General features: G+C 35.1%; 1 protein-coding gene across 4 annotated transcripts in view; it reads left to right on the top strand.

The window, feature by feature from the left end:
* The window catches only part of KCNT2 (potassium sodium-activated channel subfamily T member 2), a gene marked incomplete at its 3' end in the record, with an annotated part of 146567 nt that overhangs the window by 20193 nt on the left and 98948 nt on the right, over positions 1-27426 (top strand). For 3 of the 4 annotated variants that reach the window (XM_082002907.1, XM_082002906.1, XM_082002905.1), the window contains exons 2-5: positions 10977-11056; positions 17795-17894; positions 21782-21830; positions 23654-23713. In XM_082002907.1, the coding sequence (XP_081859033.1) occupies positions 10977-11056; positions 17795-17894; positions 21782-21830; positions 23654-23713 (289 nt within the window). Of the gene's footprint in view, positions 1-10976; positions 11057-17794; positions 17895-20852; positions 20910-21781; positions 21831-23653; positions 23714-27426 lie in introns of all 4 variants that reach the window. The other variant, XM_082002908.1, reaches the window with a different exon arrangement.

Below are 27426 nucleotides of genomic sequence, written 5' to 3'. Positions count from 1 at the left end.
ATTGGTTAGTACTGGTAGATTTCATGATAGGTGGCAAGAAATTGCATTGCTGAGAGCAGCAGCAGAGAGTGCAGTGAACTACATGTTGGTAAATAAACAACTATCTAGTTCCACACATAAATCAAACAGCTACTGCATATGTAAACTAAAACCTGCCTGTATGATTTTCCTGAAAGCCAGTAGTAAGCCAATAAATACCAAATAGATGATTCAGTAAGGACATGCATCTGAGTATTACTTAATGATTTTGCTGCTTCTGCAGAGAGATCCCAAATCTACACTAGTAAAAGACTCCACGTTGAACACATGTACACATTTTCCATATCGTATATACGCTTCACTACAAGTTTATTACTCATACACCACAACATTAAAGAGTTCAACTAGTTCAGACTGAAACTGGTAAACCTAGAAGTGCAGTCTAAGCATAGCCTCATGTCCTGAACACCTCTGCGTTGCCAGGCGTCTGGCAGCAGCTCTTTCTCTATAGAGCGAGGAATAGCAAGATCAAATCAAAGCACAAGGCTTGGGTGTCTCAGGGCTGCTATTCCCTCTGCTGCAGGTTGCAAAAATAAGGAAACTGAGGGCCCCTCTGTTCCATCAGTCTGAGCCCAACAGCTTTGTGTAAAGTAGCTGCTGCCCACATTATAATCCTGGGCAGCTGCTTTTATTTGCCACATTGTATGCTGCTTTGTGATGTTATGCTACCGCTTCCTCCATCGTGTGCTTAAGCTCCATTGTGGTAGTTAACATCTATGCCTTCCTTTGTAACAATTGTTTCTCATGTTTTTCTGTTTGGGATTTTTTGTTGTTGTTTTTTGTTTGCTTGGTTTTTAAACACACAACTGGAGAAATAATCAGTTTTATCATTTGGCCTTTGTGGATTACTACTGCAATAGTGATATGGACTGTCAGACTTTGCTCTATTGCACTATATGGCACCTGTCAAATAAAGGTTTCAAGTCATTTTTCTGAACATACAATATCTTAACTTGCCAGTCTTGCCCTGATATTTATGTTTACATTACTAGGGAGATGTGTACATGGGTTTACCTTCCACATAGCATAAAACTCAGCCAGTCTTCTACATGCTGTATAAACTTGCTGTGAATGAATCTGCTGCACAGGGCCCTGGAGAGCAGCTTTGGCACTTACTCCACGCTCATCATATCCTTCTCTGGAGAGGATTAGGAGGTGACAAAGCAAACTGTGGTGACAGCTGGGGGTGGCAAGAGGAAGTTGTGAGGATTAGGGGTGGAAGAAGAGGAGTAAGTGGCAAGGGTGGTAACAGAAAGTGAAATTGAGCACTTTTCTTCCTTCACATCTCCTAAGCTGAAGAAATATTCTACAGTTTTGCTGAAGGAAACAGGTCAAATAATCAAGGAATCAAATATGTATGTATCACAGATAGATATATATATATATATATGTGTGTGTGTGTGTGTACATACAGACTCCAGGTGATCTCATTGGAGACTAAAATTAGCAACAACTTCATTTTGGTAAAGGTCTAAATATTTGACAGCTATAGCGTCTCAAGAATTTTGCTGCTTACTTTCCCATGACTTGGCAGTAAAGTCCACTAGTTTCTGAAAATGTAGTTCATACCTGGACTGCCTTTGCAGAATAGGCACCTGTGAATTGTAGATCAAACTTTCATTGACTGGAGATGAACTTTACCAGCAAGGTTTTTTCTATAGCAGACAGAATATTTTTTGAGGGAATTGTGTGATTCAAGTTCTGAGGCATCATGTTAGTATTGCATCACAGGAAAACGAGAAGGCACTTCACTTGGCTACATTTTGAAGCTGGATTTTTAGATCCAGCAATTGCAGTATGTTCAGATGTTGTTTTCTCAAGGTTAATAGTTATATACACTTCAGGTTTATAATTGTTTTAGAGGAATATGCTAAACTTCAGGCTTCATTTCTCCTCCAAATATCCATAATATGGACATTTTGTTTGTCTTGAAGGAAGCAGCTTTAGAAGATGGAAAATAGCAAATAGCCCAAACAGGTCAGTCTGAATGGGGTCAGAGAATATGGATTGATTAGAGAAACCCCTTTGCTGGCTAATTAAAAAAAAAATAGGATCTTAAGTGTAAAATGTACTCATTTTTCGCTTAACACTAAAAAAAAAAACCCTATGGAGGAAATGGAAGAAACTCTTCCATGTTTGAAGGACAAATGCAATATTTTCTGAAACTGCAGGCTATTCCAGTTCATCTGATGCTTCTTATAAAACTTTTCTTAGTATTTTCAGTGAAGACGGCCTTATTTTTTGCCATTCTTACTGCTGAACTTTGCAGGGAAACTGTCAAACAACTAAGAATCATATTATCATCCCCATATAGTTATTCATAAAGCAATCATGACAACCAAGTTACGACAGAGAAATGTGAGAAGAATACAGCTCCCAAAAGGGAGGACACAGAATATAGATCACATCCCACGAGGTCCATGTGATACAAAAGGCAGCATAATATCTTGCATAGTAACTATAGTTATTCAGGAAATAAATTTAAGGCCACAAAGACTTACAAAATTTCAGACATTCAGTTTCATTTGGGACAGAAAACCCAAACAATATCGACATTCAAACAAAACCAAAACTGTTCTTTGGGTTACTGTATGCATTTTCCTTGGAAAAATTCAATAGATTTTCTACTTAAAGAACAATAAAGGAAATATATAATTACTTTCTTGAACAAAACAATTTTCAGAGGGAAAACAGGAACTTGTGATTTGACATGACATGTTGACATTTCTATCTTAGAACTCGGAACATTCAATTTCTGAAACCTCTCTCATTATAAAATGTTAATCAGTGAGTAAGACTCCATACACAGATAATGTAAATTCATCTGTTTACATTGAAAGCTGTAGTTTAGGACAATTTTTCATAAGCGTCTATTTCATTTTGTGTAGGTGCAGCTAATACTTCCCTATAATTTACTATGTCTTTGGTAAAAATGTAGGTTAACTTACTGAATCTCAACATTTCATTTTGAGGGGAAAAAAAAAAAAGACAAAACAAACCCTTCAAAATTTGTTTTTCTGACTTGATATAATTATGCTGTGCATTTTGCCAGGAAACACTGAATAAATTGTTGGTTATAGCTGAAGATTACCAAATATAATGAGCATAATACAGTAAAAAACCAAAAGCCGAAAAGCCAGCAAACAGAAGTAGTAATAAAACAAGATGGTAACAAGAAAAATCTGTGGAATTATATTAAAGAATAATCAATATATATGCTCTTCTGAATCTCACACTGACCTGCCAGTTTTGTGTAGAATACTTTGTATCATTGAAATAGCAATAAACTTGCTTTCATTTGGGGAGAAAAATAGTAATTAAATACTTAAAGCAACAGCGAAATATCTAGTTTGAATACTTTTACTATTTGATTATTTTACAGAACTCTAAGTGAATATAATCCTTCTGTTGATCTAAGTGGCATTGCATCAGACCTATTAGGAAGCTGTCTCTGTGTATCAGGTAACATATTAATGAGTCATATTTAAAATTATATTTTACACTTCGTCATGTGATACTTAAAAAAAGACAGATTGGGATTCACCCACAAAGTTTTTTTGTTCCTTATTTTGATTTTTTTCCTACCCATCTGCTCTTTTTTTCTCCTCTCTTCTGGTGCATTTTCAAAAAACTAAATCTTAATTTTTTTTTTTTGAAGTAAAAACAAAACTGAGATAAGTGATTTAATCTATAAGGATATCATGTACAAACAGCGTTCTGCTTTGTGCGACTTGCTGTTTTTGAAAAGATGCAATCTTGAAAAACAAGGAAGAAAAAGATAACTTACAGAAGAGCAGTAACAGAATAGTCAGATATGTTCATCTTACAGATGAGTAGTAGAGTTTAAGGGAATAGTGATTTGTATTTCTCTAGTAATCAGAAGCTAACTCAAGTCACTTGCAAGGGACCAAATTTAAGAAGAGCGTTTGCTCAGCATTTACTTAAATTCAAGATATGTTGGGCTCTTCCTTTCTCTCATTAAACATAAGACCTATGGGCACACAGTGTTTTTTGCTGTTTTAAGTCCCAGACTACTACAGCCACACAAACAAAAAAAAAGAAAATAAGTAATTAAATAAAATTAAATTAAAAATTAATTAAATAAATAAAAACAAATGAAATAAAAATAAATGAAATAAAAAAGTAATAAGTAATTCCTATGCCTAAACAAAAATGACATGTTTCATTCACAGGTATTTTGTTTTTTTTATATGTAAGAAACGTGTGTACACCTGTAAACTGCCATATCTAAAGTGAACAATGAGTCTTTAAGTTTTTTATTTAATATTCTAGAGATGACAAAATCTACCAGAACAGTTTAAGGCTCCTATTTATCTGAACACCTGTTTCTATCTTTATCTGGATAATCTCCATGACAATGATGTCCCTCATAGTGTTTAGCTGCTTGCTTTGTAAGAGAAAAGTGTTAAATGGGGAGCATGCAAACTGAATCCAAACTTATTAAAATGGAATTTAGAGGGAAATAACATCACATGTTAAGTGTTGGAGTAGGAGCGATACAACTCGATCACTACGATCCATCTTTTGAACATCCATGTATTTTCATACATGGTCACCATTAAGTTTCTGATGGGTCTGAGGAAGAAGTATCTTTTAAGGGCCATATAGCATCAACAGTAAGAGGGCCCATATGGTGTTTATGCAGTGCTGCAGAGTTTATTTATTAAAGCCGTGATATTTGTGGGCTCTCCTAATGTGCAATACTGTAAGTAGGCTGAAAATTGATGAAATAATTCAAGAGGAGAGGAAAACCAAATATCTCAAAAGACTAAGATTTCTCAAGGTCATAAAATGATAACTTTAAGAGTAGTAAAGTCTGGAGGTACCCATGGCACAGGCCAAAATTTTGAATACTAGGAATTCAGAAGGAAAGGAATGACCTTTAGATATACTATTAAGCTAAAAGGTAAAGTGACAGGAGAAGATGGGTAATGAAAAAGGAGAAGTTGCCAGATGTAACACTAAATAAATCACATTTGGTGACAAAGAACCATGAAATTGTTAGCAGTGACATGGAAGGAGGCCTAGAGAGTAGGCTTTACATTCTGTTTTGGCTGTGGTTAGAGTTAGAGGTGGTGGTGTTATGGGAGAGAATGAGTTCTCACTGCAAAAGAAAAAGCAGAAGCAAAAATAGGAGAATGAGACTTTGGCCAGAAGGAAGGGAAGTTTCTAAATCAGAACAGAAAAGGCCTAGTTACTGAGGAAAGGGAAGAAAGAAAAGCAGAATCCTGAGTTACGGATCCAGGCAGTGAGAGCATAAAGAAGAAAGGCATGTTGAAAGGAAAGGTCTGTGTAGGAATTAGAGCAAAAAAAAGAAACCGCAGGAGGGACAGTGTGCCATTTCCTCAATGTTTTCAACTGAAATAGTAAATTTCTCTAGTACATAGAGGACGACAAGACAGGGTGAATTCTGCAAGGAACTAGAGAAGAGGAACTGTTGGAGAAGGGATTGGAAATATTCTTAAAATTTAGATAGAAGAACAGGAAGGAGGAGTAGTTGGAATAAGAGGATGGTAGAGAGTAAATTGTGAGCTGAGAATGGAGTAGCTGAGAATGGAGAGAGGTTTCAGAGGACCAGAGAACAAGGTTGGGGGCAACAAGGTTAAGAGATGGAGGGCTACAAAAAACTCCTAAAACTACCCCTGACCCTGCAGACTGTCTTTAGTGTAGACACAAGTGTGTCTACTTGGGGAAATAACTAAGTTTTTTTTTTTGAGAGAGAACAAGAGTCTTACTAAGGTAACAATTGGCAATGTTACAACAGACAGAAGTTTGGTAAGCATTAATAAATAGCTTCAAACAGAAGGTTTGCAATGATTAACATTAAAATACTGTAGTAGAAAATACTGTTTGTTAAATTTTAAATCAACAACTTGAGGCATGTTGCTATTCTAAGAACAGTAATTTCTAATTCATTCATACAATGTATGTGGGATATCCAGGCAAGCTGCTTGACCCCATGTATGCCTCACCTATCACAGAGAGGATAGATTCAAAGAATAGACCGCTGTAGTTATAGAAGGATCTGTCATCTAACTTTTGTTTTAGAACATCAACAGGTGATAGAGACATGTAGTTGTGATACAGAAGAATAGAGCATGTTAGGCACATGAATCGTCCTCCTCCTAAGGCAGTTTCATTACTCATGAATCATCAGCTGTCCTGTTGCCTTTCATAAACAAAGCAACCTTTCCCTTGAAACAAAAATTAAACATTTGTTGAATGGCAAAGGGAAAAGTTGGTACAGAAAAATAATTTTAGGAAGACAACAGAGAAATTTTCCAGGTGAACAGAGAATAAAATTTGAGCAGAAAACAATAAAGGTAGCTTGTAGTGGGGTTACTGTGTCTTTTGCTCATAACACTCTAATATAGAGTTAAATACAGGCTGACAGCAATGGGAAGGTGTTATCACAGTATGCTTGATACTCAACAAGTTTGTTTCAAGTCTCTTTTTGACAAGTAGTCACCAACATTATAAAAAAACCCAAACATTCCTGCTATTCAGGTATAGTTAATTGGCACAACTTCATACAGCTGAACAGTGTCTGGAATCAAACTCATTAAAAACACCCCATTACTCAGAGTTCTCTGATATTCAGACTTAACGCAGTTTAAAAGCCTTGCAGTTTCATTTCAGTAGCTCTATGCTGTATATATTCTACACATGAAACATGAAATGTCCCTTCCCATAAAGATGGATTTAAATAAATTGTTGTAGTTTTCTTCAGGTTTGCTCCATTTGTACAGTTAACACCTTTTCTTGATTCCAATGTCAAGTAGTAGTAAGCATAAACTTTTACAGCTCTTAGCATGCATGTAGTGAGAAATCCAACTCATACTTTAATTTCTGAAGGGATTATTTCTGCCAAATCTGCTATTTTCTAACACGAAAGACAATTTGTGGATTTGAGGGTACAAGGTAATATTGTTACTATAGTAAAACGTGGCTATGGACTTAGAACGACATTGTATTTACAATGGAAAAATGCAGACATAATTAGTTAAGTAACCAGAGTGCAGACAGACTGGTCCCAGTGACTTCGTCATGAGAAGAAGTGCTTTGCATTAGTGTCCTTGGCATGAATTAGTATTTTCCTGCTATGCTTTGTATTACATTAAAATATACTACTCAAATTGAATCTTGACTGAATTAGAAGAGTGCAGTGTATACTTGTACTTTGGGTACTTCAAGATGCTTCTTATAGTTTTAAAGATTCCACTGACATCACTGTTCTTTGGGTTTAAACTAGGGAAGACCACTATTAATGGTATTTAATTTAAAAAGAAGGTTAAAAAACCCACACTGTTTTCAAGAGAATCGTTATTACCTCAGTTGTTTTTGCCACAGGTATATCAGCCACGTATTTGTGTGTTTTCAATAAAGCAAGAATCAGTAAAGCATAAGACCTGTTCTATAACTTCCAAAAGCAGCTTTTCATGGAGTATTCAATGCCTACTACACACACAGAAAAAATCAGAAGCTATTAACTGACTGCATAGACAAAATCCTTATGTTCATCAAACATTTCTGTCCCAGTAATCATCCTGAAGAAGCAGTGTTTTAATCCTTCAGCTTAATTTCCTTTTGGTCAGGGTGGACTGAACTACAACTGTCTTTTACAGAAAGATTAAACAATTTGTGCTTCATGTTTTTTAACTACACTTTTAAATTACTTACACTAGAAATACAGAATAAAATCAAACCTATTCCATAGGCCAGATGATATGCGTACATATGTACTATCACCCTGTACTACCTGTGTGCCATTTTATCAAAACCATTTGCTTGGAATCAAAGTCCAACTAGTATTTATCCTGCAAGAGAATAATCAATTTTTATATAAGTAAGTATGGGGCAATGAATTTCACTCACTCACTTGAAGCATCCTTACTAGCTTCTACTTTATTAAGTCTGGAAAAAGCTTATTCAAGTCCTTCACTACTACTAAATGATCTTAATATTGCAAGCAAGGATCAGAATTTATTTGCGTTAGGTTCCCAAAATATTCCCTTTCTAGGTTATACTTCATAGTGGGGAAAAAGACAGAAAAGAGGAAATACTTGAAGTAAAATTTTAATCATTAAAAGATTACAACAAAGGTTCAAGTAGAATGAGTGTTCTCCACAAAAATAAAAAGCAGAGTATTGGGAAGTATCTGGAGGTTTCTGTCCTTAACCCTGCCAGTGGCTTCTTCAGCCATTCATTCTTAGCTTTACTTAGTAATCTTTAAGAAACAAAGTGAAATATTTTCTGATAGCCAGAGTATCATGAAACTGTACATTGATTATAGGTGCATGATAATGTATTTCCTGCAAATGTAAAAGGCCAATATAGTTTTTATTTAAGTTAAAAAAGTCACGGGAAGGAGAAGGAGGAGTTGAGCCACAGAAGCGGTGTTAGCAGCATTTGTAATCCATTTTGCCATGGAAACTGCTGCAATGTGGAATCCCAGTCTGCTGTGAGCACAGGTTGCTAAGGAAAGAGAAGTAGACAGCTGCTAGAAGGCTATCAGAGCAATTCATAATGGTAGTGATAGGAGGGTGATTAACTCCCACATCCTCTTTCCTCATTATCATTAAATCATGACATATTGTTAACATGTTGTTCTTTCATGGTAAGTGACTATGGTAATTTTCTTACTGAAAAAATCTGTGAGATTAGTGTAAAATGTGTAAAAAAGATCACTGATACTGTGCTGCTTAGAAATAACATCCCTTACTTCAATACCTTGTGCCCCTTTGTTTACCGGCCGAAATATGTCCTTGAAGATTAGGTATATACGCTTAGCATGTGGTAGCTGCCAAATCAGGGGAAATGTTTCCCACTAAAACTGTCACTGCATTAACGACAGTAAGTATCTTGGGAAATGTGCAGAAAAGAACTGAAGCAGAGCTCAGGCCCCCACAAACCTGCTCACCTACTAATTAACCCTTGGACATGCTTCCTGAACTTGCCTTAAAGTTACCAGCTATCTAAATTGTACTTCTGTTAGTGGCAACAACTCCTGCAGTCTTAAGCAGCACAAGACTTGGTCTATATTTAAGCTCAATAAAAGCCCAGAAACAAGTTGCACTTCATCTGATGCACTTTTTCTCTAGTTTGGTGGCAATTTCTGGGACATTGCTCTGGGCCCAAGCTCTTTGAAATATGCAGTTGCAGCTACTCTTAGTTTAAAAAGCAGAGGACAGGTGGATTCTTCCTCTTTAGTTCCAACTGCTTAAAAATCTGACCACAAAAGGGCAGAAAAACTGGTCTAGGGTAGGGCTTGCTGTTACTGCTATGTCAAACATGTCATTGCACAGAAATAAATTAAAAATCTTTTAAGTTATAGACCTTGGTTAGATTCTTAAAAATAAGGTTATGTTTTTGCTTCCTCTGAATATGAAAGACTTTAATTCTCCATTCAACAAGGAACACTACAATAAACCACACCAAAGCTAAATTACTAGCTAAAATTAACCACCGTCACTAAGTGAGTCATAGAGAGCTTTCTTCTTATGACATGCTGACCCTGTCCTACAAAGTGGTATGCCTAACTTCTGGTAATAACTAAAAAAGCATGAAAAAGTCACATTACCTGAGATGCCATCCATTTTGGGCCCATAACTAAATAATCTTCCAGTTCTGTAAGCGTGCAGAAATAGATGGTATTAGACAAGTATTTGGGGAGAAGAGAGAAATTATAGATAACATCAGATTATGCAAAAATTGTTTCAGCAAATCCTGCTTGAAAAACATGACAGTACATATAAGAACAAGTAATTGAAGTACAGTCATCTGATGAAAAGAAATGGTCAAGATCAAGTATGCCTATGAACAGAAAAAGAATATGCAATTTTGCAACACATGATGGTATGCAGGGAAAGCGAGAAGTAAAGAAGTAATTCACTTTTGTGGTATCACTGTATTCTTTAGGAATAATAGAACAGTTCTCAAAGGGAGGACTGACTTTACACAGCACAATTTCTGTGCCTTCTTAACTGATTCATTGCTGGAGGAGAACTGGGATTGGTGAGGGAGAGCCAGTCAGTTGGGTAGATCAGGAACATCAGTGGAAATGCAATTGATGTTGCACTTATCCTACAGCAAGCAGTGCAGCACCACAACTCTGGAATGGCCTAAATTCATCTATACAACTAACGCACACCTCCTTTCCCCTTTGCCAGCCCCTGCAACAGTTTCTTACTCTCTTCTCATCTATAGAGCTATTGCACGGTTGCACTCAGGTTGAATTGAGGGACAGAAATGCGAAATACATCCTGGCAAATTTGGGGGGAAGGGAGGAAAAAAAAGATGTTACTGTTGCTTTAATATAATCAGGAGGGAGAGCTATTTTCTGTACAATATTGTATGAGAGCAATATAATTTTGCTTTCAGGTCTCAGTGTTTTATTGTGATAAAAGCAAAATTCAGAGAGGATGTGTGGTTTGGTACATGAGCATTTGATTAATGGTGAACACAAGTGAAAGCTTAACCGAGACATGAATACTTAACAGAGATGCAAACAAGATAGAAAAAGGAAGAATCAGTTATACAGGAAGGGGGTTAAACTGAGATGGAAGGTTTAACCTGAACATCAAGGAAATCTTCATGCAGATATGAGAATAGTGTTCCAATGACAATACCAAAAATGTAGATACCTCTGATTTTGCAGTGTAGAGTGTCCAAGTATGAAAACGATTCTGCATGTAAAGGGGACAAACTAAATAAGTTTTTTGCTTTGTTGGTTTTTTTTTTAGTTTTTTAAATCTGTTAACATTAGTCATTCAAATCCAAGTGAGCTTTTGGCTGAACACTCTCTGTATGTTCCTCCAGTTATATATAAAGAACAGATGATTAGGGAAACAAATTATTTTGAAAAAATCTTCTATTATCTTTCATATTCGATTCTAATACTTCCTTTTATATTTCAGGGTGCAAGTTGAATTCTATATGAATGAAAATACATTTAAAGAGAGACTAAAGCTCTTCTTCATCAAAAACCAAAGATCAAGTAAGCAGCTGGATTAATTTCTGTTAAGCATAATTGTGATACTTTCAATAGAATCCAGTTCCACTGAAGGCAACAGCAAAGTTATCCTTAATTTTCTTCTGAGCTGAAATTTTACCATGTAGAGGAGTCAGTTCTACCTAATATCCAAGACAAATTCAGAAAGTATTATTTAAACTTAAAAAAAAATACTTATTTTGTGGGATCAAATACTTAGTGACATGATTTTATTTCTGTATCATGATCAAGTTGACTAATTTGTATGGACCTGACATTGCAATGTTCATTGAATCATAACCTTATGTGTAGGAAAGCAAAGAGCCTCTAAGATGCTCGAGGAAAAAAGTACAGAAGTACATAGCTTTTTGAAGTATTGAATTTTATTAAGTATTCCTAAATAAACATCAATCTTGATTAGTACTAAAAAAAATTTGGAAAGGAAACTAATGGGGAGGACATATCTCCTCTCCTGAATGTGGTACCTCAGAAATGTAGCCCTTAGTCTGATTTAATGATATCTTCATTGACATATGCACTTAAATTCATAGGCCATGATAGAAGAGAACAATGTGGAGGAACTAAGATGTTAATCTTTTTATATACATGCATGCCTGCAGCTGGTCCAAGGGGGTGGAAGCATTGTGTATTATCAAAGTGGAGTTTAAAACTGAGAAGAGCAGGAACTGACCTCAATTTTCCTCTGTGTAGCAGGATTGAATTTACCTGCATTTGCCCTACACCTGTAAAGAACTAAAATTACAATAACTTTATGTATAAAGTTTTTAGACTAGAAAGAATACATTTTGGCCTTTTTAATACAGTTAAGATGATTCCATGGTTTTGTGGCTGGGAAAGGACAGAAAAAAAAAACTTTACTTTTTTGGTGTCCCAATGTAAAAAACCCAGACAAACAAAATTTGGGGGACTAGATCATGTTTTTAAAAATAAGACAGACCATAAGATCTTCCATCTGTTAGAGCTAATATTAAATAAATACTAATTTTACATCACAGAACATGGATCTTTTTATTGGCTAAGCTTGTCGAACTTTCCAAGTGTTACAAGCAAAACATTCCTCTAAGCCAAAAAAAAAAAAAAAAAGAGGCACTGTAGTGTGAATAAATTTTTGCTCATTCATTTGTATGTAGGTTGTAGAGTGTCCCTCCATAGAGATATTAAAAAAAAATCTAGACATGGTCCAAGGCAACTAGCTCTAAGCGGCCCTACATGAGCAGGGGGCTTGGACAAAATGACCTGCCAACCTCAACCATTCTGTGATTCTTGTTAGAGATAAATGAGTTTAGCTAGATGTACATTTTAAATATAATTAATTGCACTGCAACTTCGCAAATGGTTTTAGTTCCTTTCTACTTTTCTCCCTGTGACTTTACATGTCTTAAAGTATTTTATATCTTACAGCCTTTGACTTCTGACATTGTAAATATAGTGTGTAATGGGGAAAGAGACAAAACAGAAAAAGCATCCTAAACTAGAAAAGAGTATTACTCCTTGCTAGAAAGGCAGGCTGGGAAGCTGTAAGCAATAGCCTTTTTGTTCCTGACCTAGTCCACAAAACAGGGATTTGATGCACTCTTGTTTACTTGCTAAGTTATGACTTGACTCACTGTAGATCTCTCTTCGTTGATAAGATAGGAAGGTTCAGAATAGTACCTTCTTGCCTGAGATAAGTGAAATTTTTTTTTTCCCTACTTAGATCTTAAGAAGATTAAAAATATGCATATATACAGATACATATTTTGATGGCAGAACTGCAGACTCTGCACATCTAAAAATAGACACATTTATAATCATAAACACAAAAATTAAACGAAAAGTTAATTAGTGTGAATTCATGGCCGTTCCTTTGCCAAATGCATACCCTTCTGGCTAAGCACATTAAGAAAATTGTCATAAGTTACTATACTGGGAAACCTCTAATAGGTTATGTTTGGGTAAATATGATGTATGGGACCAAAGTAGAGGAATGATCTGGAAGTTTATTTGAAATAAGCAAGAGAGTGGGAAGCAACTGTTAATTCATCCTATTGGAGATGGGTTCATGCTATAGACAAGTAGCATAAGAATTTTCCTGCCTGGCTTGCTTGATGATTGCTGGAAAAATCCAGATTCTGATGATTTCTCCTACACAGTGGTGCCATACAGAGCTGAGGTACATTTTGTAGAAGCATACTGTGGTTTTGATTAACAAATGAAAACACAGTAATGAGTTCTTCCATTAGACAGCTAGTAGAGACACTGTCATTACAGGCACCTTCTTTTCCTGGCAGGTGCTCAGAAGAGGATTCCAAAGAAAACTCTTAAGAGATGAGGCATGTTTTTCTATTGTTGAATTATGCAGTCAGTTCACAGAAAGTAAGTTGGAGAATGAAGGTGCTTACAGTACTTACAGCAGCATATGGCCTGGAGAGAGAAAAAGGTGACATACTCGCATGACTTGCTTGTACTTGCCAAGATCACATGCTGCATTATCACAGCCTAAAATAAGTCTCAAAGGGGAAAAATAAGTGAATGAATAGAAGATTACCATCAGGATATAAATAATTAACAGTATATTTTGATCCAACTCCTAAAGCCTGCTGCTAATAAACAGATTTGCTAATGATTTTGCTAATAAACAAAAATATGTTAGAGACTTATGAAAAAGGAATAATGGAAGGTGATCGTAAAGTCTTCAGCTGCTATCTCTGTCATTCTCACTTTGATTTAGATCAGCTTTCTAAATCAGAGGATTAATCGCCAAAAATACTTGTAAGGGAAGCATCAAGAATTTATAATAAAAATGAAAATCACAGTTAGCACTGGTGAAGTATAATGTATCACACTGTACTTAAAAATGCCTGCAAAAAATAGCAAATACTTGTTCAAACTGAGAAGGAAGCATTAATGGTTGACATAGTTATATCTATTTCACAAAACAAACAGATTTTGAACTGTTTTTTTAACTGTTATTATAAATTTCTTCTTTTAAAGAAGATAAAGGATGTAACACCATGGTTACATGGACACAGTGAAATTACAATCCCATGAAACAATACCTAACTGGGTAACAGTGTATGATTGATGTAGCTGAACACGTTTCCAGCACTAGAGATATTCTGTGCAGGTGACCCTGCTAGTTGAACAATTAGGCTATGAATGGAAAAAAAGAAATTAAGTCAAGCAGACCATGTTGATCCACTGATAGCATGTAAAATAGAGGACAAAAGTAGTGAGTCAAACAGAAATATGAAAGCTTTATTTGTAACAGAGTAATAAATGAAAACCTATCTTAAATGCCTTCTCTAGTGACTGTCCCTGCCTTCCCATATTTGAAATCCTCGATCTCCATGATAGTGGAATAAACGCATTTCTTCCAACTTACAGGTGACATCCCCAACTATGAGGCTACAGAAGATTTTGACCAGAGAGAATATATATTTGGTGGCCCTACGTTCATTACTAAAGATTTAGCATGAGTGACTAAATATGCTCTCTCTGACAGCACATCCTATTTCTAAAGGCCGAGGCATACAGAACTAGGAGGGGTGACCTTCTGAAACAGGATAGACTTGAAGTCTCTTCTTCCATATTTATTTTGTAAACAACTGGTCCAATAACATGGTACAAGACCTACCATATTGCCTTGCTTTATATATGATCCAGTCCATGATATGCTAACTACAATGCTTAGATGAAAACATGTCTGTCGTGGTTTAGCCCCAGCTGGCAGCTAAGCCCCATGCAGCCGCTCGCTCACTCCCCCACAGTGGGACGGGGGAGAGAATCGGAAGAGTAAAAGTGAGGAAACTCATGGTTTGAGATAAAGACAGTTTAATAAGTAAAGCAAAAGCCGCGCATGCAAGCAAAGCAAAACAAGGAATTTGTTCACTACTCCCCATGGGCAGGCAGGTGTTCAGCCATCTCCAGGGAAGCAGGGCTCCGTCACGCGTAATGGTTTCTTGGGAAGACAGATGCCATAACCCCGAACGTCCCTCCACCCCTTCCTTCTTCTTTGTCCCAGCTTTATATACTGAGCATGACGTTATATGGTAGGGAATATCCCTTTGGCCAGTCTGGGTCAGCTGTCCCAGCTGTGTCCCCTCCCAGCTTCCTGTGCACCCCCAGCCTGCTCGCTGGCAGGCCAGCACAAGAAGCTGGACTGTCCTTGACTACTTAGCAACAACTCAAAACATCAGCACCTTATCAACATTTTCTCATCCCAAATCCAAAACATAGCCTCACGCTAGCCTCTGTGAAGAAAATTAACTCTACCCTGGCTGAAACCAGGACAATGTCTCATGTGAAAAACCCCACCTTATATTCTGTGGGAAACAGCCTTTCTTGCTTCCAGAGCCTGAAGCACTTTTAGGTATAGCCTGGAATAGATCTATAGAACTTAAATGTTTGAATACATAAGTAGATCTAGACTAAGATTTGAAAGTTAAGAGTTTAAGGCAGCAGCCAGGAACATGGGTCCCTTATATTAATGTAGTTTTTAATCAGAAAAGCACCACTTTCTTTTGGCATTTAAGCCAATTTATAATTTCAAATGATGATTAGAAACCAGGCCGTTATCTATCGGTGCAGAAGAGAAGTGTTTCACACCAAGATTAACATTTACAGAGCTAAAAACCAGATGAAACAAACGATAGATTTTGCACTTATCTAAGAAGATTAGGCAACACAAAATTGGTAAGGAAAAAGAAATCCTGGTGGGCTTTTTTTTTGTTTGGGGTTAGGTATTCTTTGGAGTTTTATTTGTTTGTTTTTTTTTAACATTATCTGCTCTTCTTGTTGTAATAGCCTAGTTGTTATGGCAACCATTCATATTCCAGTAGACTTCCACAAAAGGGTTAGCCTAGACAAACAATTCACATTTTCTTCAACAACAGCTGAAGAAAAATCATAGCATTGTCCAAGAAAAGTACTAAGGTTCTTCCCAGTCAAATAATAGCACACTCACTTACCTACCTTCTACAGCCTCTCAATCCACATCTTTCTTCAATCCCTTCACTCATGTTGGGGAATAAATAGTCTGTGGCTAATTACTCTTGATAGGACAGCAGGAATCACTAGGCTAATGTTCACAAACCTATTTGCCAATAACAGCTGTGGGACTTCTCATGGTTGGGACCACAGGATTTTAACCCCTGGTTTACAGATGACAAGATGCTGTAAAAGTCCATCCACTTCACATGTGATAACTGCAACTTCATAGTTAAAAGTCATAAGAAGTGTTGTGTAATAAACCTCAGGATTTCTTTCAGCATTTGCATGGTAGAATATTTAAGAATCTATTTTCTATTTGTATGTGTTTGCTGTAGATTGTGTTTTAATGGGAGGGGAACTAGTAGATATAAAAAGGTGATTTATTTGCTTTATCTGTAAGGTATTCATTTTGAACTTAGAAATGAGTAAAGTAAAAAAGTACATAATATTACCATAAGATAATTATGATTCTTTCCTTAAAAGGGATTGTATACACACAGTTTGGGTATGCATAATGAAGCTGTAGTTCTTAAACCAGAGAAGTAGTTATATTGAGTTCAGCAGACCTGCTAACATATTTGCAACACAGCAATAAAAGATACTATGCTTATGATAACTAGGGGCAAATGAAGTCACATCTGTGTAAGACAGTCAATGGTATTCTGCTTTGGACAGAAGAGTTCAGCCACACAGACCTGCACTGTCAGTTCACAAGACTGGAAAAAATTAATGCTTAAAGTGACCTCCACCCACTTAACCTCAGCCAACCAACAGTTTTAACTTAATTAGTGAACAAAAACTTAAAACCAAGAGTTCAATACAAATATTTACACTGGCAAAACTTTGAGACTATTGAATTTAATAACAAGGCTGAGAATTTAAACTCTAATCCTCTAATGACTGCAAAATCTGATTAAAATATAGTTAAGTTCAACTGCAGTAGATAATGGCTCCAATTAGCACTGAAATAAACTGCCCATGTGATAGAAGCAAGTGCCCATGTGGATCCCTTTAAAGGAATCTTGTCTTTGTGCAGTAGACCTGTTAGTGGGAAATACTGGAATAGTTTGTGATAGTATTTGTGATATATCCTTTCAGCGAGAACATTTCAATATTCACATGGTCTGTAGAACAATTTGTCGATTCTGTTCAGTTCTGCATTCAGCATGACTTTCAGATGTCCTGATTCTTGGATGCATAATTACGCAACTTCAACATTAAATAACTACAGTTTAATATTTTATAAGTTTGGATAGTACTAATATATTCTGTATGAGAAACTACTGCAGAAGACTTTCAGATATTAATATTTAAATACTTGCCATTGTATATCCTCTGCCTATGGCTGAAAGTATGTCTTCTTCATGTCACTGTATCTTGCATCACAAATACCATATGTTGTTCTGGTTCCCCTTTCAAGAAAGTGTAAAACTACAAAAGACCCGAAGAATGGCATCAGAAAAGATAAATGGCATAGAATAGCTTTCAAACAAATGACAAAAGTTCTTTACATTAAAACAGACTAAGTCTTAACCCAGAGATTTCTTGGATTACATGTGTAGCTGACAGGCTTATTCTTATGTTCCTCTGTGTGTACACCAATCGCTCATATCAGGGACAGGTTACTAGCTGGATCAACCTTTGCTCTGGTGCAGCATGGCTATTCTGGTTCCTTTTAGTTTTACCTTAAAAGTGGATGAAACTGTAAAAAACCTGAATTTATTTCTGTATTTTCTTTTCTTTTTAAAATAGGTCTGAGAATACGATTATTCAATTTTTCTCTCAAGCTACTAAGCTGTTTCTTATACATAATTCGTGTGCTCCTGGATGATCCTACACAAGGACTTGGATGGTAATTTTTTTTTTTTAATTTCTGTTCTTAAAGCATTGTTGAACTCATAAGAAATAAATTAATTTAATGAATAAATGTTTGATATTCTGTCAACAGGGATTTGTTTTTATGTCTTACAGATGTTTTGAAAGAATTATAAAGCTATTCTTACATTGTGAATGGAAATAAGAACCAAAATAACAATATTCTTTTTCACTTTACTGCTAAAAGAATCCTGGCTATTTGCTCAGAAGCTGCATCAGATATAGTTATGCAGACTTATATATTTTGATTGTATTATTACATAACATTTCTGTGTGTCATATTTATGTTTCTATTTATAGAAATAAAATTACAAATATCTGGTTGCCAGTTTATGCAACAGTAATTTTAGGATTTTACTTAAATAATTTTACTTAAAGCCCCAGATTCCAGAAACAAACAGACAAATACATGAAACTGAGCTTTCATGCAGATTACATTGATGATAATTTTCTAGCTCTCTGCTTTCTCTAAACACTTAGAAGAGAGGGAGACTAAAACTACATTCTATACTCATGATCATCTACGGTCATAATGCATGATTTTGCACACCTACAATTGTCAGTATGGTATTCTATATGGGTCACTGGGTACTCCGCTTTTTTTTTCCCCCATGTGTTATACAATCGACCACCAATTGTAGAAGAAATTATATTTGTAATTTATTAAATCGTGTACTTCAGTTGTGTTTGTGTCCTGGATATATTGAATCTTCTCAATTCTAAATGCTAATTGGCATTCATTTACTTGCTTTCACTTGATTTAATTCCATTGGCCTTAAATACTGAAAGAAACAAAGCACAGATACAAATACTGAGCTTGGGATGATAGAAATAGCACTCTTCACATAATGTTAGGCAAAGGACAAAGTATGACTTCTAATTTTACTATTTGAAAATCAGATAAATCTAATAAGGGTAATACTATAAAAAACCTATACTGTATATTCTGCTAGAATATATAGTATGTTCTGTATTCTATATTAACTAGATACTATATTCTGTTTTCTACCAGAATCAAATAAAAAACAGAGTGAGTGAGTTATGGAATATTGGCTTTACTCAGCAGCGCATGAGAGAAGGATGTGTGAATGGGAAGTACAGAAGATGCATTTGAGAATTTTTTTTTGTCAAAATTTATTGTAAGAAATTAGAACATCTGAAAAAGGGTCAGAAAAAATCTCCCTGGAAAAGTAAGAACTGCAAAAAACCTCTTTTTTGACTCCACACGTATCTTAGAACATTTTTTCAAGGAGATGAAATGTGTAGGGAGGAAACAAGCAGTAAAGATTTTGCAAAACCTTTAACAGTGATGGAGAAGAGAAAATCCAGCCTTAGAAATTTAGGCACAGCCACTCTGAGACCTGAAATTTTACAGGTAATGATACCTTCTCGCATGGAGAAGCTGCTGAGCTTATTATTAAGTGAGCATATTATACTGCAAGGTTATGTCTCGGTATGCAGAACAGAACACACTAGAACATCAGCACTTCTGCCACAGGTATACTTCAAAACTTTTATATTCATAAGCAAAGATTTTTCTGCATCTTGCAGACTGCTTAATTCCCCAGGCCTTTCCTGATGTGTTTGTTCCTTCAAGCTAAATGTTTAACAATTCACCAGCCAGAGTGTATTTGTCTTTTCCATATATATTATTCCCTTACATCGTGTTGTGGTACATTTAAGAGACTAATTAGTTTGTTCTATCTCTGTATAACATTCATCTAGGTGAGAAGTTTCAGCTAAGTTACTTCCGCGTGCTTACTAAGATCCCAGTCTTAGAAGCTATGCCAGACACATGAGCCCCGGGCCCAAATGGTACCCCATTAATTTCAATGGTTTTGCCCATAGAGATCCTGAGGTCTTGATACCTAAACTACTGCCATAATACATTCTTACAAATGCGGTGTGAGGAAAAAAATATCCTTCCTAGATACTGTGTTACAGTCTGATGAAAGAAACTACTCTCTGTTCTGAGAGCATGGCCACAGAAAACATCCCCTCGTTGGTTTTAAAGTGACATTTCTGGGAGGAATGCTTTTCATCATAGACTACCCCTGCAGATTTATTTCCTGTTTTTCAGAAATACCTGCACAAGTTAGTATCTTTCATTTACTCCTTCAGGTACAGTGGGTGTACAGGGAAGAGCTTAAGACATAAAGCGTCCTTATTAATGTATACCGTTTAGCCCCTGTTCACTCATAGTTGGTAAAAATACAGCTATTACTAATCTGTGGTCTGCAAATACTTTTTTTCCTCTGACCTTGCTTGCTAAAGATAAACAAGGATATTTTCCATCATTTACACAAATATATATTCCCATATCCTTACATGACCATTTGAAGGGAGGATTTGTGCTAGCAATTCAAGGCAAGATAATATTGTCTACATAGCAGCTATTTTTTTACATAGGTGTCATCAGTTTCTTACTTCAATTACTGCTGCATGAATCTCCATCCCTCCTCACATCCTCACAAGAGGATATAAAGTGTAGTTTGATGCAGTCTTTCCTGTTGCGAGTATGGCAGGTATATGTACTCTTTCTATCCCAGCCTATCCATGTGATAGGATTACTAGTATCTTTTGATGTTAAATATTTATTGTGTACTTAGTTCAGCTTTTGAAAGTATAATTTCAGTTGTTTTGTTTTTAAAGTGGAACATGTTTGAAAATAAATCTTTAAAAAATGTAAATTGAAATGCTTCATAGTCCTTTATCTACAGATACAGAACACATATGGAACTACTTTCTAAAAGTTATTTTACTTTTCAAAATGTCTATATCTGTTGCCCAGGGTTTCAAACCATTGCATGCATTTTATAAGAACACTTAATAATGTAATTAATATCCCTTTTCTCCCATATGTTTTTATGATTGTGTTCCCATATACATTTGCTAATGAAAATGGACTTTGAATGGATGGGATGACAACTATCAGTAAGGAATTAAACCGGAGTTGTTCCAATCAAAACTACACACCTGGAACAATTGATTGGTGAGTTCCTAATTTAAAAAAGAAAACCAAAAGTCCACATAATGGTGAGAAGGAAACAGGAAGACAAATCAATTTCCATCTGGAATGGTGACATCTTAACATATAATATTGATGTTTACGCAACTATCAAGCAATTACTTCCATGTTCCTGAATATTCAAAACTGCCTTTAATATTTTAATTGTTTCTCTGATTGCATAAGCGAACTGCTGGATTGGATGCTCTTGTAAGAGCTGAGTTCTATCAATGCTTATACCTTGCTGAAAAAAAAAAGGATGCCCTTATTTAAAAAACAATTATGAGAAGCAGTAAGTGACTAACAGTAAACTATTGTGCCATTGAGCGTGCCAGATTCCCGTAGTACTGTATCAAGTGCCTATTATCATTGAGTTTAGTAAATACTAAGACAACATGAGATTTTTCTGAGTTACGGCAGCCCTTATGTGTTAGATACCATTTATAACATTACACAGATAACAAAAAGTTCACACAAAAGAATTGTCAAGTTTCTTTTTCTTGCCACAAATAATTATTCCTCTGCATCTCTAAAATCAAAAGCTCAAATTGATTTATTCTTTTTGAAATCATAGGGGATGAAGTAGCCACCACTGAAGCCAATAAAAGATCTTGGTGTCACTGGGTGCTGAATTACTCACACAGGAACTCAATGATTGGCTCTGGATTAGAAATACAAGCAATGTCAATATTCAGTAGATAACTACCAATATAAAATTTTTATTACTGAGATTTTTTTTTTAATAAGGCTGCTCTAATTTGCATTCACATGTACAAAATTTTTTTGTCTTGATTTTGTTCAAAACACTAACCAGATTTTGATTAATTTAATATATATTTTCTTATTATAATGAACAGGTCTCCTATTATTTGGGTGAATCGAAGCTTGCCTTTATGGGGATTACAGGTATGGCCGATTTAACTATTTCCATTTAATAACTGTAGACAATATTGATTTATATAATTTTAGTAATGTTAAAAGATACTTGGAAAAGTTGACATTAACAAAGAAGTCTACTTGATGACCACATACAACAAAAGCATAAAGTAAAGATAAGCTAATTTGAGCTGATTGGAATTTATATGGCTTTAAAGTATTAAAGCTTATAACAAAATACTGTAGAATTAGCCTTTTCCCTTTGAATTAACAAGCTCTGTTGAGTCAAGTAGTCATTGTTTGCTCTTCTGAGGAGTTTAAATTTCATAATAGCTTGTGACTAGCTGTTGATGTGCTTCATGGGCTTTCTTGTTAAATAAACTAGAAAACTAAAGTCACTTTAAAATACAGAAGCCTACATGTTTAGAGGAGTATATCATACAACATGGACTACATCAGTGCTTTGTGGGTCTTGAAGATCTTTTGAAGTTTGTGGTTCAATCCTCAGTGTCCTGGAGCCTGCTTATTTTAGGAACACTTTTTTTTTTACTCGTGGACAGTGCTGTAGGAATTCTCCGTGTGAAATGTGTTCTTCTACTAAGAATTCCTTAAGCTTCCAGTATGGTTATACTTTTATATTCTTGCGCCATGCTTAGTGCAATGCCATTACAATTGTTTGTACCTCTATGGTATGTACTATCTTGCTAAGGGAAGAATCCCTTGATGAAAATACCATTACAATTCCTTGCTTATAGTATGCACAGTTTGAATATATTTTGACCTAGGCATTCAGAATACTGTATTCAGCTTAATTAAAAAATACTGAGAGATTTATTTGCTTACAGTTACATTCTTATTGTAATAAGTTTATTTGATAACCATAGGAATTTATGCATATGTGTATATGTATACATGTGTACATACACGTGCATTCAAAGTAGGTACTTGGAGAAACTGATATCATATTTTGATTGAATATTTTAATAATTTTCCAATTCATAGCATCTTTTTAAATTTTAAATAATGATATTGTGAGTGCAAATAGTGCACTCTTCTGAGTTTTCAGTAGTAGTGAGCATTAGTTTAAAACTGGAAATCCTGAGGCTTGTTTGACTTTAGGCTGAATTTGTACATCTTCCTGACAGAATATTCCCACAATATACATGAAAATACAAATATTTGCTATGCAAAGGATTTGAGTAAGTTTTGTGGTTATTTAATAAGTATTAAGTAAATTTTTTTTACTATTTTGATATTTGAGTATATAAATATTTTTAAATTACATAATACATACACTAACTACATATAATCTACATGAAGACTGATAGTTGAGCTCAGTTGCATTTAAATATTAAAATAAATGACTCATCTGTATAGTTTTTGCTGTTTTCAACTTTATGAATTATACACAGTAAAAAACCTGTTTTTCCACACATTCATATCATCTTTACAGAAGAGTAACGGACAGTATTCAGCTCTTTATTTACAGCTTCCTCCATCTCTCTCTGTCTTGTGAAAAGACCTTGGTACCTTTTAGGAACAGGCAACTGAAATTTGAGAAGCAATCTGGCAGACTGTGTATGGAGCTCTCTAAAAACCGTGGAAAGGCCACCCTGTAGGCTCTCTGGAATATTATACTTGGAAAAGAGCACTAAGACTCAAGTCACAACCTGTACTTTAGTCAGAAAAATGACAATGTTTAAGCTTCATGCTAAATACTGTTAACTAAGATGGTTTCAGAGGATGCACAGAAAAGCTGTTTTTTATTATCTTTTACTTTTCATTGTAATGCTTAATGTCTTACATACTTTAGAAGCCAGTATTAATACACGTATTTTATCACTTCACTTAAGGTTTCTGTGGCTTTAATAAGTCTCCTTGAAACTCTGCTGCTGAGTTATCTAAGCTACAAGGTAAGAACTTTTAGTTACTTTTAGGCATAATTCAACACAAGTAGCAACAGAGTTAAATGTTTCAATATAAAATTAATATGCCTGCATTTGTCAAAGCTGTACCTACTCAGTATCTCTAACTCAAGTTTCAGCCCCCTAAAACAGCACACCAAAAAACTAGGCCAAGACAGTACTTTTTTTTTTTTTTTTTTTTTAATTATGGATACCTACATACTGGTGTTATCCATCTCTCTGATGCTATTGGAACATCTTTACAAAATGCCTTGAAATCATCTGATGAGAATACAATATATTTTTGTATTTGCATTCTCCTTAAAAAGTTATATTTTCCTAATATTTTATTCAATTTTCTTCATTATGTTTTGTGATGTGCTATCCTAGTGAGTTTTAGGTACTCTGCATTTTTAGTATCTTCAGGAGAAAAATACTAAAATAGTTTATCAAAGTAAATACGAAAAGATTTGGTTTCTAAAGCTGAAAATATCTTGAAGCACAATTTTTTTTTTTAAATTTTTGAATTACTGACATTGAGTAGCTATCAGACCCACTAATGAAGTTAGAGAGTTGTACTTTAATGTGCTTATCAAGTGATTATAGCATAAATGTTTTTCTTAGCACCCGATAGTGCTAAGAAGCTTAAAACTGTCTACTGTCTAAAAATTATTCTTCGTAATCCTTGTAAGTAGCATATACTATTTAGGTGTTGGGGGTTACAAACGAAAATCAATTATAGGCAGAAACAATCCAAAATTAACACATCTAGTGCCAAAACTGTAAAGAGCAATCACAATTTATACTTTTCCTGAGTTCATTGGGCAGCATTTTATCCCTATCCATTCTGGTTGTGGTCTGCATCAATTTCAGTGAGAAGAGAAGATGAGAGAAATATTAGCAAGTGAGCTCCCATGAAAAGTTACTTATTAATGTGCAATGGGTGTAAAACTCTGCTATCCCGATTTGCTGCATATACCTGTCAGAGAAGTTGAGGCAATCTTATAATGGCTATATTTCCACTGCCCATAAGGGAGTAAGAGTAATGTAAGGAAGAATAATAGTACTGAAATGCACTTTGTCAATCCACCTGTTGCAAACATCTCCTTCCCCCTGGCCCTGTCATCTTAGTTACAATGTGGAAATGTCATGATACAGCCATTTACACCAGTCACAGGAAGCCAAGGCGGCTGTTATTTCACCCACTGTAAGGCCTTTCTGCACAGCCAGGATGTCTGAAGGAGTCTTGGTTCATGTAAATCTGTGATAGGTTACTTATTTCATGCCAACTTTTCCAAAGCTTTTACAGTTTAAGCACGAGTCAGAGGATGAGCCAGGAAGAAAACAAGGAAAAGATGACTGTGTTTGCATTTGTGTGCACATTGCTAGGATTTCACAAATAACCTGTAAAATAAATAAAGCAGTCATTTGAGGGAATACTCTGAGGATTTACCTTTGCGATACTTGTTTGATGACATGTGAGAAATGATTCAACATGCAGAATAGTGAGGACGAAATAGTATATCATGCTACTGGGATGCAGTGAATTTGCATTTTTTATTGCTTTTTTATGGGGAGGAATGCAAAGAATGTAGCCCTGTATTACACTGCTGACCACTTGGATTCAAGAATGGATGGTTTACAATCTGCATTCTCAGAGCTCAAATTATTGCATGAGGGTTTGCCCTTGGCCAAAATTCTGGAAGATGTCTACATTAGTAATTTTCATTGCCAAAACTCATCACAGACATCTGGCAATCCTACTATATCACTGGCGTACAGGCAGTCTTAACTGCTTTTATCTGTACCATACATTCTGACTGCAAAAGGCAGTTTTGCAGAAGACACGATGCATTTGTATGTGGAAGCCAGAATCTTACAGCTGTAGGAATCACTAAATACCTGGAGCACATCTGCACAGACATTTTGCCTACACAAGTAAATTATGTGACATTTCTATAATGCAGAAAAGAAAGCTCTTAACATTAAAAATGGGGAAATTAGTGAAAACACAGAACGGGTCAGTTGGGAAAATAAAATTTTCTTTTAATTTTATTATTCCTACAAATAAAACCTCAGTTTACAGTCTCATAATTTCACTTCTGTTTACAGGGCTGCTTATCACATGAAATATTTAGGATTATTTGAGTGTGTCAAACTCCCACCAATTACAATTATATGGAAGGCAATAATGCCTGCCCCATAGGTACACTGGCCTCTAGATGTGAAGAGTTAAAAATAGGAAAAGAATTTTATATGCTATGGAGCTTATATTTAATTTTCAGTGGTTCTATGACATCGTTATTCTAACAGGAAAAGTTATATGTCATTGCAACTGAAAATATAATGCTGTACTGCAAATTTTTGATACTGACATAATATATGCTACGTTGTTACTGCATTACCTATGATGCAGTCTTGATATACAGAATCAGTAAAGCTGTATGTCACTGAATTTTAAATATCTTCTTTTTTAAATGTATGGATTTTCATCACAACATTTAATCATTCACAGTCACTACTCAGATGTGGAAAAGAAATAGTATTATCCCCATCCTATAGTTAGCAGTAAGCAGATTAAAAGATCAGTACCACTTCCATTGAAATATGTGGGAAGACCTCTAATTTCATGTAAGAAAGATCAAGTTCCAAAAAGACCTGAAATGTACTGAAGTGTTTGTAGCAGAAATACAGAACTTTGATTTTGTAGTCCTAATCTAAATATTAAAGACTAGATTGTTTTCCTTACTTCTCTCTCCAAAACAGTTGGGAAAGAGAAAATATAAAGTAAAGATAAAAGAAGATAAATGCAAAGGAAGGAAAGACTGTCTGTAGAATCCTCCTATCTTTCCCTAACTTAATTTCATTCCTCTTTTTAATACTTAATTTCTTAATAAGTTAATATCTTAATGGCAGGATTAGAATTAATAAAGAGAAATAGCCACATGTCTGTGACTACCATACAGGAGCTAATGAAACAAGATTAAGAGAAAATGACCTGGTATTTTTTCTTTGGAAAATTCAACATATTTGGATTCCTCTTTTGCTTTATATTTTGCCATGAAATTCTATCAGAAGGATGTACAGTGAGTGGATCATCATTCATAACAAATGTTAGTATGGACTATGGGGCAATTACCTGTGTATAGGGATAATCAAAACAGTTGATTTGATGGTAAAATCTTCTGAATAGGACATGTCCTTTTGCATATATCTCTGTAACTTTTATGCTGTACTAGAGCTTTGTCTCTAGTTTTTAGATGCTCTAAGACAATAAGAATTAAGATAAGAAAAACTTTGTCACAGTCAAAAACTAAAGCATTGTAGCGCAGGATTTTAAAGATTTAGAGACTTCTAAGAAAAAGAAGTAGAAATAGCTGCAAATTGTTTTATTTGCCAGCAGGGTAGTCTGTTACTTATATGAAGAGTCACTGAAAACCAAGAATTATTAAAAAGATAAATTGCCTAGGACAGGAACCTCACCTCCTTATCTGTGTGTAAGTGCGCATGTAAAAGTAAAAGTAAACTAACATTTGAAGAACGAAAAAGAAGGGACAAGATGTCTGTGATATGATTCCAAGGTACATAAAAATGCAATAGAAGAAAATAGGAGCATATTATTCTCTGAAAAAAATGAAAACTTAATTTAATGAAGCTCTTCATTAGCTGAGAGAATGAGTTGACTAGTTAATGCAATTGGAATTCTTCATTTGAGCTCTTAC

The sequence above is a fragment of the Phaethon aethereus genome, assembly GCF_964289735.1.
Source record: "Phaethon aethereus genome assembly, chromosome: 8".
NCBI lineage: Eukaryota > Metazoa > Chordata > Aves > Phaethontiformes > Phaethontidae > Phaethon > Phaethon aethereus.
Note: the sequence above shows the minus strand (reverse complement) of the source record. Positions and strands in the feature narration are given on the sequence as shown.